Raw genomic sequence first — 13341 nt, forward strand, 5'->3', positions numbered from 1 at the left:
ACACATTTATCCTCCACCTCATTCTATTCCTATACTCACTGTCACATGGCACAGGCAGTAATCCCGAGATTACTACCTTTGTGGTCCTGCTTCTCAACTTCCTTCCTAACTCCTTGTAGTCTATTTTCAGGACCTCTTCCCTTTTCCTACCTATGTCATCGGTACCAATATGTACCACGACCTCTGGTTGTTCTCCCTCCCACTGCAGGATATCTTGGACGTGATCTGAAACATCCCGGACCCTGGCACCTGGGAGGCAAACTATCATCCAAGTTTCTTTCCTGCGTCCACAGAATCACCAGTCTGACCCCTAACTATAGACTCCCCTATCACTACTGCCATCCTCTTCCTTTCCCTACCTATCTGAGCCACAGGGCCGGACTCTGTGCCGGAGGCATGGCCACTGTCGCTTCCCCAAGGTTGGCTGTCCCCGCCAAACAGTACTCAAACAGGAGTGCTTATTATCAAGGGGTACAGCCACAGGGGTACTCTCTAGTACCTGACTCTTCCCCTTCTCTCTCCTGATTGTGACCCTGTGGCCCCGCTGTGACCACCTGCCTATAACTCCTTTCTATCACCTCCTCCCTCTCCCTGACCAGACGAAGGTCATCGAGCTGCATCTCCAGTTCCCTAACGCGGTCCCTTAGGAGCTGCAACTCGACGCCCCGGGTGCAGATGTGGCCGTCCGGGAGGATGGGAGACTCCAGGACCTCCCACATCTGACACCGAGCACAGAACACAGGCCTCACACACATTCAGGAACAACATCTTCCCCTCTGCCATCCAATTTCTGAATGGACATTGAACCCTTGAACACTACCTCACTACTTTTTTATTTTATTATATATTCACGACTTATATAATTTAACTATTTAATATATTTAAACTAATGTGGCGGGGGATGGGAACAAGTGCAGAGAGACAGAGGGGTGTAAAATGAGGGTAGAAGCAAAAAGTAGTAAGGTGAAAAGTAAAAGTGGCAGGCTGGCAAATCCAGGGCAAAAATCAAAAAGGGCCACTTTTCAACATAATTGTATGAGGGCTGGGAGTGTTGTAAAAGAGCGCCTGAAGGCTTTGTGTGTCAATGCAAGGAGCATTCGTAACAAGGTGGATGAATTAAAAGTGCAGATTGTTATTAATGAATATGATATGGTTGGGCTCACAGAGACATGGCTCCAGGGTGACCAAGGATGGGAGCTCAACATTCAAGGATATCCAATATTCAGGAGGGATAGACATGAAAGAAAAGGAGGTGGGGTAGCATTGCTGGTTAGAGAGGAGATTAACGCAATAGAAAGGAAGGACATTAGCCAGGAGGATGTGGAATCAATATGGGTAGAGCTGCATAACACTAAGGGGCAGAAAACGCTGGTGGGAGTTGTGTACAGGCCACCTAACAGTAGTAGTGAGGTTTGGGATGGCATTAAACAGGAAATTAGAAATGCATGCAATAAAGGAACAGCAGATATAATGGGTGACTTCAATCTACATGTAGACTGGGTGAACCAAATTGGTAAGGGTGCTGAGGAAGAGGATTTCTTGGAATGTATGCGGGATAGTTTTCTGAACCAACATGTCGAGGAACCAACTAGAGAGTAGGCCATTCTGGACTGGGTATTGAGCAATGAGGAAGGGTTAGTTAGCAATCTTGTCGTGCAAGGCCCCGTGGGTAAGAGTGACCATAATATGGTGGAATTCTTCATTAAGATGGAGAGTGACATAGTGAATTCAGAAACAAAGGTTCTCAACTTAAAGAAGGGTAACTTTGAAGGTATGAGACGTGAATTAGCTAAGATAGACTGGCAAATGATACTTAAAGGGTTGGCGGTGGATATGCAATGGCAAACATTTAAAGATCGCATGGATGAACTACAACAATTGTTCATTCCAGTTTGGCAAAAGAATAAATCAAGGAAGGTAGTGCACCCGTGGCTGACAAGGGAAATTATGAATAGTATCAATTCCAAAGAAGAAACATACAAATGAGCCAGAAAAAGCGGCACATCTGAGGACTGGGAGAAATTCAGAGTCCAGCAGAGGAGGACAAAGGGCTTAATTAGGAAAGGGAAAAAAGATTATGAGAGAAAGCTGGTAGAGAACATAAAAACTGACTGTAAAAGCTTTTATAGATATGTGAAAAGAAAAAGATTGGTTAAGACAAATGTAGGTCCCTTACAGTCAGAAACAGGTGAATTGATCATGGGTAACAGGGACATGGCAGACCAACTGAATAACTACTTTGGTTCTGTCTTCACTAAGGAGGACATAAATAATCTTCTGGAAATAGTAGGGGACCGAGGGTCTAGTGAGATTGAGGAACGGAGGGAAATACATGTTAGTAGGGAAGTGGTGTGAGGTAAATTGAAGGGATTAAAGGCAGATAAATCCCTAGGGCCAGATGGTCTCCATCCCAGAGTGCTTAAGGAAGTAGCCCAAGAAATAGTGGAAGCATTAGTGATAATTTTTCAAAACTCTTTAGATTCTGGATTGTTCCTGAGGATCGGAGGGTGGCTAATGTAACCCCACTTTTTAAAAAAGAAGGGAGAGAAACCGTGGAATTATAGACGGGTTAGCCTAACGTCGGTGGTGGGGAAAATGCTCGAGTCAGTTATCAAAGATGTGATAACAGCACATTTGGAAAGTGGTGAAATCATTGGATAAGGTCAACATGGATTTGTGAAAGGAAAATCATGTCTGATGAATCTCATAGAATTTTTTGAGGATGTAACTAGTAGAGTGGATGGGGAGAACCAGTGGATGTGGGATATTTGGATTTTCAAAAAGCTTTTGACAAGGTCCCACACAGGAGATTAGTGTGCAAACTTATAGCACACGGTATTGGGGGTATGGTATTGATGTGGATAGAGAATTGGTTTGGAAGCAAAGAGTGGGAATAAACGGGACCTTTTCAGAATGGCAGGCGGTGACTAGTGGGGTACCGTAAGGCTCAGTGCTGGGACCTCAGTTGTTTACAATATATATTAATGATTTAGACGAGGGAATTAAATGCAATATCTCCAAGTTTGCGGATGACACGAAGTTGGGTGGCAGTGTTAGCTGTGAGGAGGATGCTAAGAGGATGCAGGGTGACTTGGATAGGTTAGGTGAGTGGGAAAATTCATGGCAGATGCAATTTAATGTGGATAAATGTGAGGTTATCCACTTTGGTGGCAAGAACAGGAAAACAGATTATTATCTGAATGGTGGCCGATTAGGAAAATGGGAGGTGCAACGAGACCTGGGTGTCATTATACACCAGTCATTGAAAGTGGGCATGCAGGTACAGCAGGCGGTGAAAAAGGCGAATGGTATGTTGGCATACATAGCAAGAGGATTCGAGTACAGGAGTAGGGAGATTCTTCTGCAGATGTACAAGGCCTTGGTGAGACCACACCTGGAGTATTGTGTGTAGTTTTGGTCCCCTAATCTGAGGAAAGACATTCTTGCCAAAGAGGGTTCACCAGATTGATTCCTGGGATGGCAGGACTTTCATATGAAGAAAGACTGGATCGACTAGGCTTATACTCTCTGGAATTTAGAAGATTGAGGGGGAATCTTATTGAAACATATATAAAATTCTAAAGGGATTGGACAGGCTAGATGCAGGAAGATTGTTCCCAATGTTGGGGAAGTCCAGAACGAGGGGTCACAGTTTGAGGATAGAGGGGAAGCCTTTTAGGACCGAGATGAGGAAAAACTTCTTCACACAGAGAGTGGTGAATCTGTGAAATTCTCTGCCACAGGAAACAGCTGAGGCCAGTTCATTGGCTATATTTAAGAGGGAGTTAGATGTGGCCCTTGTGGCTAAAGGGATCGGGGGTATGGAGAGAAGGCAGGTACAGGGTTCTGAGTTGGATGATCAACCATGATCATACTGAATGGCGGTGCAGGCTCGAAGGGCCGAATGGCCTACTCCTGTATCTGTTTTCTATGTTTCTATATATATTCATACTGCAATTCATTTTTTCCTCTATTGTGTACTGCATTGTACAGCTGTCGCAAAGTTAACAAATTTCATAAGATATTCTGGTGATATTAAATCCGATTCTGAACTTATCAACCTCTGTTTTAAATATACCCAATGACTTAGCTTCCAGAGCTGTCTGTGACAATAGATTACACAGAATCATCACCTTCCGGTTGAAGCAATTGCTCTTCATCTTTGTTATGAAAGGATGCCCTTCCATTCGGAGGCTGTGCACTTCAGTCCTAGAGTCTGCCCCTGTTGGAAACGTCCTCTACACATCCACTTCATATATGTCTTTTTAATATTTAGTAGGTAAATGTAGCAAATGTATTGCTTTGCTGCCTTTATCCAAGCCATTTGTATAAATGATATACAAAATGCGTGAGGGCCTTGCACGTCCTTGTGGCACACCATCCATTACAACTTACTGAGAACATGAGTTGTAAAGAGAGCTTGAAACTGAGTCTGTGGATTAAGCAATCAGAACAGAGCAGAAAAAGACTCATTTTCCCTGGTTCCTGTTTACCATCTGGTCAGCAACCAGACCAATCCATCACCTTGTACAACAGCAGCTGTCATGTGGCACTTTATCTAATGCCTTCTGTCAATCTACTGGTTCCTCTTTGTTTACCGCACATGTTACTCTTTAGATTAGGTTAGTTTTGTTTTTAGTCACATGTACATTGAAACTCACAGTGAAATGTGTTGTTTGTATCAAATCGAATAAGCGAGTATTATGCTGGGGGCAGCTCAGCATGTCTACAACTCACTAACCCTCACCGTATGTCTTTCAAAAGTGGAAGGAAACCTGGACAACCAGAGGAAACCCACGTGGTCTTGGGGAGAAGGTAGAAACTCCTACCTGACAAGAGGTGGGAATCATTGGCGCTGTAATAGCATTATGCTATTTGCTATGCTACGCTGCCACCCTTCACTTAAGAATTAATGAATCACAGGGACTGATTCTGTGCCGTATGTCTCCGACCCTAACTCCTATGAATTATTACCATGCATCCGAGTTTCACTTTGAATGAAGTCAACAGAAACTTTATGGAGCTAGCTGTTTGACACTTGCAACCTATCTTGTTATTGCATCCTGTCCATTTGTAATTTCATCAAATATACCTTGTCCTTTGACTTCCTCCTATTGGTGACTATCATTGAGCAAGCTGAAACAAAGATGGTACGTTTACAGAAACTGCACAAGGTTCCTCTCCGGACCTTGCGTGGGAATGTATTGCATTGCTTCATTGTGGTTGGCTGTGATACTTTCTCTAATTCCACCAGGAACTGCAAGGTCTACCATAGAGCCAGCAGGAAATTCTAGCTCTGAACAACGCCCTCCCTATGGTAGTATTCCAAGAGAAAAAAAATGGTGAACAATGATATCTGGGGATTTTGTTAAAAAATCCCTCCACCCCTAAATCAAAACAGATGATTTGCTTATTATCTCATGCAGTTTGTGTGATCTTGCTGTGTGCATATTGGCTACTATATTTTCCACATTAAGTGGTTACATAAGACTATGAGACATTGGAGCAGATTTAAGCCTTTCAACCCATTGAGTCTGCACTACCTTTCAAAGTCAGTCAAATTTTATCGACATTTACAGAAAAATAAAGAAATAGAACTTATGAAAAGAACACATTTACAACACCTGACAAACAACAAATGTCCAAAAGAAGCCAAACTGTGTAAATATATAAACAAACAATCGAAAAAATAGACAGACAGACAAACAAACAATACCAAGAACAAAATTTGTCAAGAGTCTTTGAAAGTGAAAATGAAGGTTGAGGAATCAGTTCAGATTTGAGGTGACTGAAATTATCTCCACCGATTCAGGAGCCCGATGTTTGTGGGGTAATAAATGTTCCTAAACCTGGTGGTGTGAGATCGTTCGATCAAGGCTGAATTATTTCATCTCAACGCCATTAACTTTCAGGTCAGACCTAATTGTGTCTCTGGGACATCCTTAAACTGTGTGTAAAAACAAAAGAACACTTGAAAGGTTTACTTCTATTTTATTCCTAATGGGCCGGATCCACTGCCTACTGCGGTAAAAGGAGTAACAGTGCCAAGCGAATAGGGAACGGACTGTGGGATAACTTCGTGGTAGAATCCAGACCCGAAGCCTTGCAGCTGGAATCGTGTGAACAAGATCCCGCGAGTTGAAATTTTCAACAGGCCTGGAGAATGCAGAAATTATGTTTCAGATCCTTTCATTGACACTCACTGGTCCGTTTTACTCCTCACTGATCTTCCAGGCCTGCTGAATAGTTAATGCTTTGATCATCAGCACAGACATCCGAATGTTTTTGCAGGTAGTAATTGGCGTCATCTTTCTTATATCCATCGTAAATACATTTCAAAATGCGCGAATCCATTCTTGGAATGAAACTTCTTGAAACAGTCACTAAATATGTCGAGCAATCCCGTTGGCTTAATAGTTCTTACATGTTATCGTTTCGTGAATGACCTGTGTTACTGCAGCCACGTTTATATAATACTTTTAGTGCAATATAACCCGAGAAACGAATGTTTCTTTTTGAAGCATTTTCCTTGGCAACTCGGCTTTGAAGGGAATGTTTAAATTCCGACAGAGCTCGAAGAATTGCACGTAGTTTCTCAGGAAGAAGGAGCAAAATGCCAACGTGGACCAATGATTTTTGCAACTAGCTGGAGCTTTTGGCGAGTTTAATGAAGCACAGACTCGCAACGCCTGGGAAATCGAATGCTTTGCATCCGTTCGGAAGAGACACAGCGGGTTTGGTTTGGCGTGGTGGGCGGGTTTACGGGGACCCATGGGTTTTAGAAAAGGAAAAAACACAAAATTGGCAACGGGAGGTTTGGCGAAGGTGCGAGGGATTTTTGGTCGTCTCCTTCGCGTCCGCCTCTGTGATATAAAGGCGAAGCCGGGGCTCGATGCCTGTGCACTTCCAACGGTACTGGAACGGCAAGTGGGCCAGAGAGCGACACCTAACCTGCCTGCCATGGCTGAGAGTCACAAGGTCGAAGCTATCGGTGACCCCGCTGGAAGTGGGGTGACCAAGGCGATGGCCCACAGGAAGAAGCGGCATTCTCGCAAGAAGGGGGAAGGCGGCCCCACGGTGACTGAACGCATTCTGTCGGTGGCAGCGGCCACCAAGCAGCGCCGCGGCATCTCGCTAGCCGCCCTCAAGAAAGAGCTGTCAGGCAAGGGCTACGATGTGAACCGCCACAACAACCTCGTTAACCAGACAGTGCGGCGGCTGGTGAAGAAAGGCTCGCTTGTGAAGACCAGCGGCATCGGCGCCTCCGGATCATTTCGATTCAATCGCTCCAGCAAAGGCCAGAGCAACCAGCCGCCATCGACTAGCGCCTCCGCGCTGAAGAAAGAGGCGGCTAAGAAGCCACCGGCAGCTAAGATCACTCCGATGCGTAACGAGAACTCGCTGCTGATCAAGAGCGGCCAAACTTCGAAGGAGAAAGGGGCGGCCAAGGGGAAGAGTAGGCTGCAGGGCCGCGGCCGGCGCATGAAGCCTAAATCCCCCAAAGTTAAAGTATCCTACGTACGCAAGGCGCCCCGTGGCAGGAAGAAGGCGGGCAAAGGAAAACTTGGGCGGCTGCCAGTTGGGCGCCCTCGCAAACCCTACAAAAAGAAAGCCTCTCGGCTGAAGTGAATCAATTTGAACGCAAACAACAATTTGAACCTAGCCTTGAACACAACGGCTCTTTTCAGAGCCACTAAACGACAAAAATTGAGCCGAATGCCACTACAATAATTCACTTGATCAAATAAACCACGTTAAAACAAGGAGGTACTGTGTACAATCTAGATTCTTCCTCCTTTCCAGCCCTGAAGGGTCTCCCCATGAAAGATTGACTGTTAATTTCCCCTTCTATAGTAGCTGCTAAGTTCCTCCTGCATGAAATATGGGGTTAAATAAACTACATGCCAGGGACGGGCAGATTCGAAGTGCGAAACTGGTCTACATTGTAGAGGGGAAAAATCCGTTTGCAGGGAGATTAGTAACGAGTAAAGAGGGATGAGTTTCAGTAATTGAGAGAAAATAATGGTGTTTAGAAACAACACTCAATGACAGCGAAAGTTTGAATCTCAGTGAGGAGACCCAACCATTAATGCTGTTAAAATTCCCGGTCTAGCCTTTGAAAGGTGGGAACCAACAGCAGGGCAGTGCGATTAAACCAACTTCCCAAATTTTTGCCTGCATAACCAGTGAACTGTTCGGGCCGGCGTGGCAATCTTCTCTGGCATCTTGACTCAATGATATGCAATACATCTCATTGTGTCAAACCCTCCATTCCAAAGACTAAAAGCAGCGATTCGTTGTTTCTTAGGTTACATTTCAGGTGATCTAATTTTGGTGATGCTTAACAATATTCAAAACGCGCTTTTTCTTTTGTAAATATTAACTAGTGAACCAAACGAATATTATTTCAATTTTGAAAGAGGCAGCGTAATTTCTTTGACAGTAGAATCACATTCATCCACCAGTCACTACCTTTCCAAGTGTTGAAAAGTAACTAATTCTCTACAAACCGGGTTGGACGACTTGAACTAGTTTAATTATTAGATTAAAACAATTACACTGCACAAGTAAACCTTATACGAACCGATGAAGGCGAGGAGCGGCGGGCGATTTCATTTTAATCTGGAACATCCTCGTTTCTTCTTAATATTTCCTAATGTCTTAACACTCGATTTCTATAAAACATTTTGTGAACGAAAATACAGGAGTTATAGTAAAAACCTCATTTCAATGTTTGAGCGTTTGCATGGTGAACCGGCTCGCGTCCGAATTTCACTAACACTGAATGCAGAGAGTATTTGGCTAATTAATTGCTTTTTAAAAAAAAAACTAGATTCTCCTTGGTGCGGGTTTCAATCAAGCTCTCCAAACGTTGATTTAGTTTGACATTTTCTCATTGTGAAACTTAATCCTAAAATCTCGATATAATACAAATTTGTGAATGTTGCGTTGCATCTGTGAATGGATTCAAATTTGATGTTTTGTTTTAGGGTTTACAACGTATATTTTCTCGCTCACTTGCTGTCGGTAAAATCATTTCTTACTCCAGCGTGACACACAAGCTGTTTATATCTACCAGTATACATATATATATAAACATTTAAGGAGACGAAAACCTGAGATCGAGATTTTTGAAGGATCGAGCCCAGATGAAGAATACCATAGCCGAGTTCAAACGAAAGCTCTGCACCATAAAGGTGGTCTATTCATAGTTTCCCCCACACGAATCTGCTGAGTTCCTTTGTGTGTGCATCGAGACGTTCGCGCTAACTTGGCTCTGCACCGTCCGGCGCCCGCTCTTAAATAGCGGCAGTTGCTGGAAACACTTCACTTCTGAAGAGAGAGTGAATCGTGCGGGGCTATGTCTGACCTGGTACGGACCAAACGTACTCGGAAGAAGACCAAAGCTCCGCAGGCGCCGAAGAATAATTCCATATCCAAGGTGATCATACATGCGGTGGCGGATACCAAGGAGCGCCGCGGCCTCTCGCTCGCCGGTGTCAAGAGGGTGCTATCGGGCAGCGGCTACGACGTAACGAAAAACAACTCCCGGATAATCCAGGCGCTGAGGACCATGGTGAAAAAGGGTTCGTTAGTGAACGCCACTGGTAAGGGAGCCTCCGGCTCCTTCAAACTCAGCAAGGAACAGAAGGACCAGGTGGCGCGGGCAGAGAAGAAAGAGGTCGTATCACGAACCTCCGCCGTCAAAACATCGAGGGGAAAACGTGCGGCCAAGAGACCCGCCCCCGCTAAGAAACCCAAAAAGATGTCTCGGGGGGTGAAGAAATTCGGCGGCCGTAAGAAGTGGGCGAAAGACGGCAGAAAACCGAAAACTGTCCCGGGGAAAAAAGCAGTCAGGAAAGGTAAGAAGGCAAGTCGCCAACGTCCGAAACCAAGGAAACCAACCAAACGGCCGGTAAAAGCGGAGAAGCCTGAGGCACGGACGCCGTCCGCCGAGGAAGCTGGCTCAGAGCAGCACCAGAACACCTGAATAAAGGCATCAACAGAGACAACGGCTCTTTTCAGAGCCACGAAATACTTCATCAAGAGCAAAATTATTTGGCTTATTATTTGCGGAATTGGGATAAATGAAGCGATTCCGTGGAAATATTGTTAGCACCAAATAGCAAACATTAACTTTCAATAAAAACTTGAATGAAACTAACATTTGCTATATTGAATGATTGATTTGCAAGTGGCCGGCGCATGCTGACTACATGAGTGTATTTTTTGCATAATTTACACATTCTTTTACAGTAAATGTGCTTTGAACCTTTGAATTGGCAGGAAGACGTTGGCCGGGGATGAACGCCGGAACGCGACGTGGGCGGAGTCAATCAGAGGATGGATGTGATTGGTCCGCTCGGGGGTGGGGTTCCGAGGTTGTTCCTATTGAGTCCTCGTCCTGCCTTTAAATGACGCGATGAGAGCGGGAGCCGAGCCGAGCCAGTACAGTATTGCTTGAATGGCTGGGGGGCGGTTTGAAAGTCTGTAGCTGGTCGTTGCCTCCATAACTGTCCTTCATAGAAAAGTTCCTCAAAGCCAACGCATTTGCCACAACACAATTGGACAGTGGTCGGCACGTAATGTCCTGCAGGCACTGCAGGAGAAGGACGTAATGGACACAGTGGGGTGGTTCCCTGAGCAGACTGTCCAGTTCATCTGGCAAAATGCCTCATCGCCAGATCTCACCAATAGGCATAAAGACCTCGCCTGGCTGGCGGTGAGAGGGACCCTCGCAGTCAGTTCCCTCCTGTACGCCCGGAACGGCTCCTCCACACCCCACTGCCCACGGGAGGACTGTAATGGGGTGGAGTCGGGGGCTCACCTCTTTGCACACTGTGGGTTCGCGAAGAAGGTGTGGGGGAGAATGGAAGGGACAGTACTGAGATTCATGCCCAGCGGCTGCGTTACCGAGGACTCTCTGATCTATGGGCTGTTCCCGGGGACGCACACGGAGACAAACATCCGGTGCTGCTGGCAGATCATCAAATCGGTGAAAGACGCTCTTTGGTCGGCCGAAACTTGATGGTCTGCCAGCAGATGGAGATGTCCGTGATTGAAAGCTGCCGACTGGCTCACTCTCGTCTGCAGGAGTCCGTGCTGAGGGATGCACTCAAACTTGGTGCGGCCACCGCGAAGGCCCGGTGGGGAAGGAGCACAGTTTAAGGTTCATCACCCGTAGGAGGGGGAGGGGTTGGGTGGGGAGGAGACCTACCCTCATCAGCGGTGTGGACAGATAATCAACATGGTGCCCCAGGAGTGGCTGGAAATGTAACTTTGGAAAAGGAATTAGAGCCAACGCCTGTTTTTATTGTTAATAATTTTATTGTAAATAATCTTAATTCTTGACTAAGGGTTGAGAGTAAATGAACGATTTATTGTAAACATCTTTCATTTGTATATGGACTGAGAGTCAACGCATAATTTTATTGTAAATAACTACACAGAGCCAACGATTTTTTTATGTAAGTAACTTTATTTTGTAATATTTCTGAATAAAGTATTTTTGGAGAAAAAAAGGGGGGTTTGAAAGTCTGCTGCGTTGGGAACCAAAGAGGAAAAGAGAGTGGGGAAGGAGCGGGAATTGCTGGGAGGGGGTCGTGCGGGTCCAGTAATGGCGGAAAAGGCGGGGAGGGGGGAGTTTGAGGGAAAGAGTGGAGAAGGAGCGGGATAGGGATTTGGGATCAGAGATAGGCAGCTGGGGAGAAATGGATAATTTGTGAAGGGAGAAACAAAGGGAATGAGGGGATGGATGATTGAAAACTGAGGCAAAGGAAATAAAAGAATAAGAAATGATAGTGAAGAGAGCTCTGAAAGTGAGGAAGTTCAGAGACAAGGTGTTGTCATAATTAGGCTCAAGGACACATGAAGAAAATTAACCTGTTTGTGCTAACAACTCTGGCAAATAAGATAGGGGAAATAGTATTTGCAAAAGTCCTTAATGATGGCAACCTACTGATAAAATGTGTGAATGAGGAGCAACTGGAGAAAGCACTCAAGCTAAAAGATAGGGAAATGCAAGGTGGAATACTCAAGGAGGGTGGGGGCACGAAATGGCGGTCACGGAGTGATCACGGGGGTACCAATAAGTATGAATATGGAGGAGTTAAAAAGGAATATCACAGGAGGAAAAGTAATAAATGTTCAAAGACTGAAAATAAAGGAGGGAATGAAAAAGGAAAGTGAATCAGTATTGATTGAATTTGAAGAAGAAAGAGTGCCAAGGAAGGTGTTCCTGGGTTTCATGAGTTACCCAGTAAGGGTTATGTGCCAAAGCCACTGAGGTGCTATAATTGTCAAAGGTTTGGACACATAGCTAAAAACTGTAAAAGGCAGAGGAGATGTGCTAGATGTGGGGGTGATTATGAATATGGAAGTTGCGGAACAGGAGTTCAACCAAAATGCTGCAATTATGGAGGAGTTCATAATGTTGCATATAGTGGGTGTGAGGTTATCAGACGGGAGAATAAAATTCAAGAAATAAGAGTGAAAAGAAAGATCAATTATGCAGAAGCTGTAAAACTGTCAAGAGAACAGAATAATGCTCCTAATGAACAGGGAGCAATAGGGATGCGAGAGATGCAACAAAGAACAAATGACAGGATTTATGTAGACAAAAAGGCTCTAGTAACTTTCATTGCAGGAGTGATTAATAGTACGGCTGAGGTAAAGTCAAAAAGTGATAAAATTCAGCTGGTGGTCAAAGCAGCAGTGAAACATTGAGGGTTAGTAGGATGGACATGGGAAGAAGTGAGGGAGAACCTCACTAATCAGTCAAGCCAGGAAGTGTCATGTGTTGGTTAATACTAATTATGGTGATTCTTTTGCAATGGAATGCAAGGAGCTTACTGGCCAATGGCCAGGAATTCAAGCACTTTATTAAAGGAATGGTTGTAAAACCGGATGTATTATGTATTCAGGAAACTTGGTTGAAACTAACTTTAGACTTTGTGGTGTATGGGTATACAATGATAAAGAAAGATAGAATTCTAGGGGGAGGAGGGGGTTGTGCTATGTCAATCAAGCAAGGTATACCATATAGGGTACTGGAAAAAGAAGACGATCAGGAATACATAGTGGTGGAAGTGTGGGAGAGAGGGGAGGGAGTGGTTATAATTAACTACTACAATCCAAGTAAAAGGCTGGATTTGGACAGCCTATTAAGGATACAAGGACAAAACAGACAAGGTAGTGTGGTGTGCAGATTTCAATGCTCATAGCACAATATGGGGGGATCCGATTACAGATCCAAATGGAAAGATAATTGAAGATTTGATGGAATGAAAGGATTTGGTGTGTATGAATGATGGTAGAGGAACAGGGATAAACATAACAACG

General features: G+C 44.7%; 1 protein-coding gene across 1 annotated transcript; it reads left to right on the forward strand.

Annotated features, from left to right (window-relative positions):
• Positions 1–6923: 6923 nt before the first annotated feature.
• LOC134346450 (testis-specific H1 histone-like) lies at positions 6924–10149 on the forward strand. Its single transcript, XM_063047820.1, has 2 exons — positions 6924–7625; positions 9340–10149. The coding sequence occupies exons 1-2, from the start codon at positions 6961–6963 to the stop codon at positions 9989–9991; spliced, it is 1317 nt and encodes a 438-aa protein (XP_062903890.1). The 5' UTR covers positions 6924–6960; the 3' UTR covers positions 9992–10149.
• Positions 10150–13341: the final 3192 nt, after the last annotated feature.

The sequence above is a fragment of the Mobula hypostoma genome, chromosome 5 (assembly GCF_963921235.1).
Source record: "Mobula hypostoma chromosome 5, sMobHyp1.1, whole genome shotgun sequence".
In the NCBI taxonomy this organism is placed as follows: domain Eukaryota; kingdom Metazoa; phylum Chordata; class Chondrichthyes; order Myliobatiformes; family Myliobatidae; genus Mobula; species Mobula hypostoma.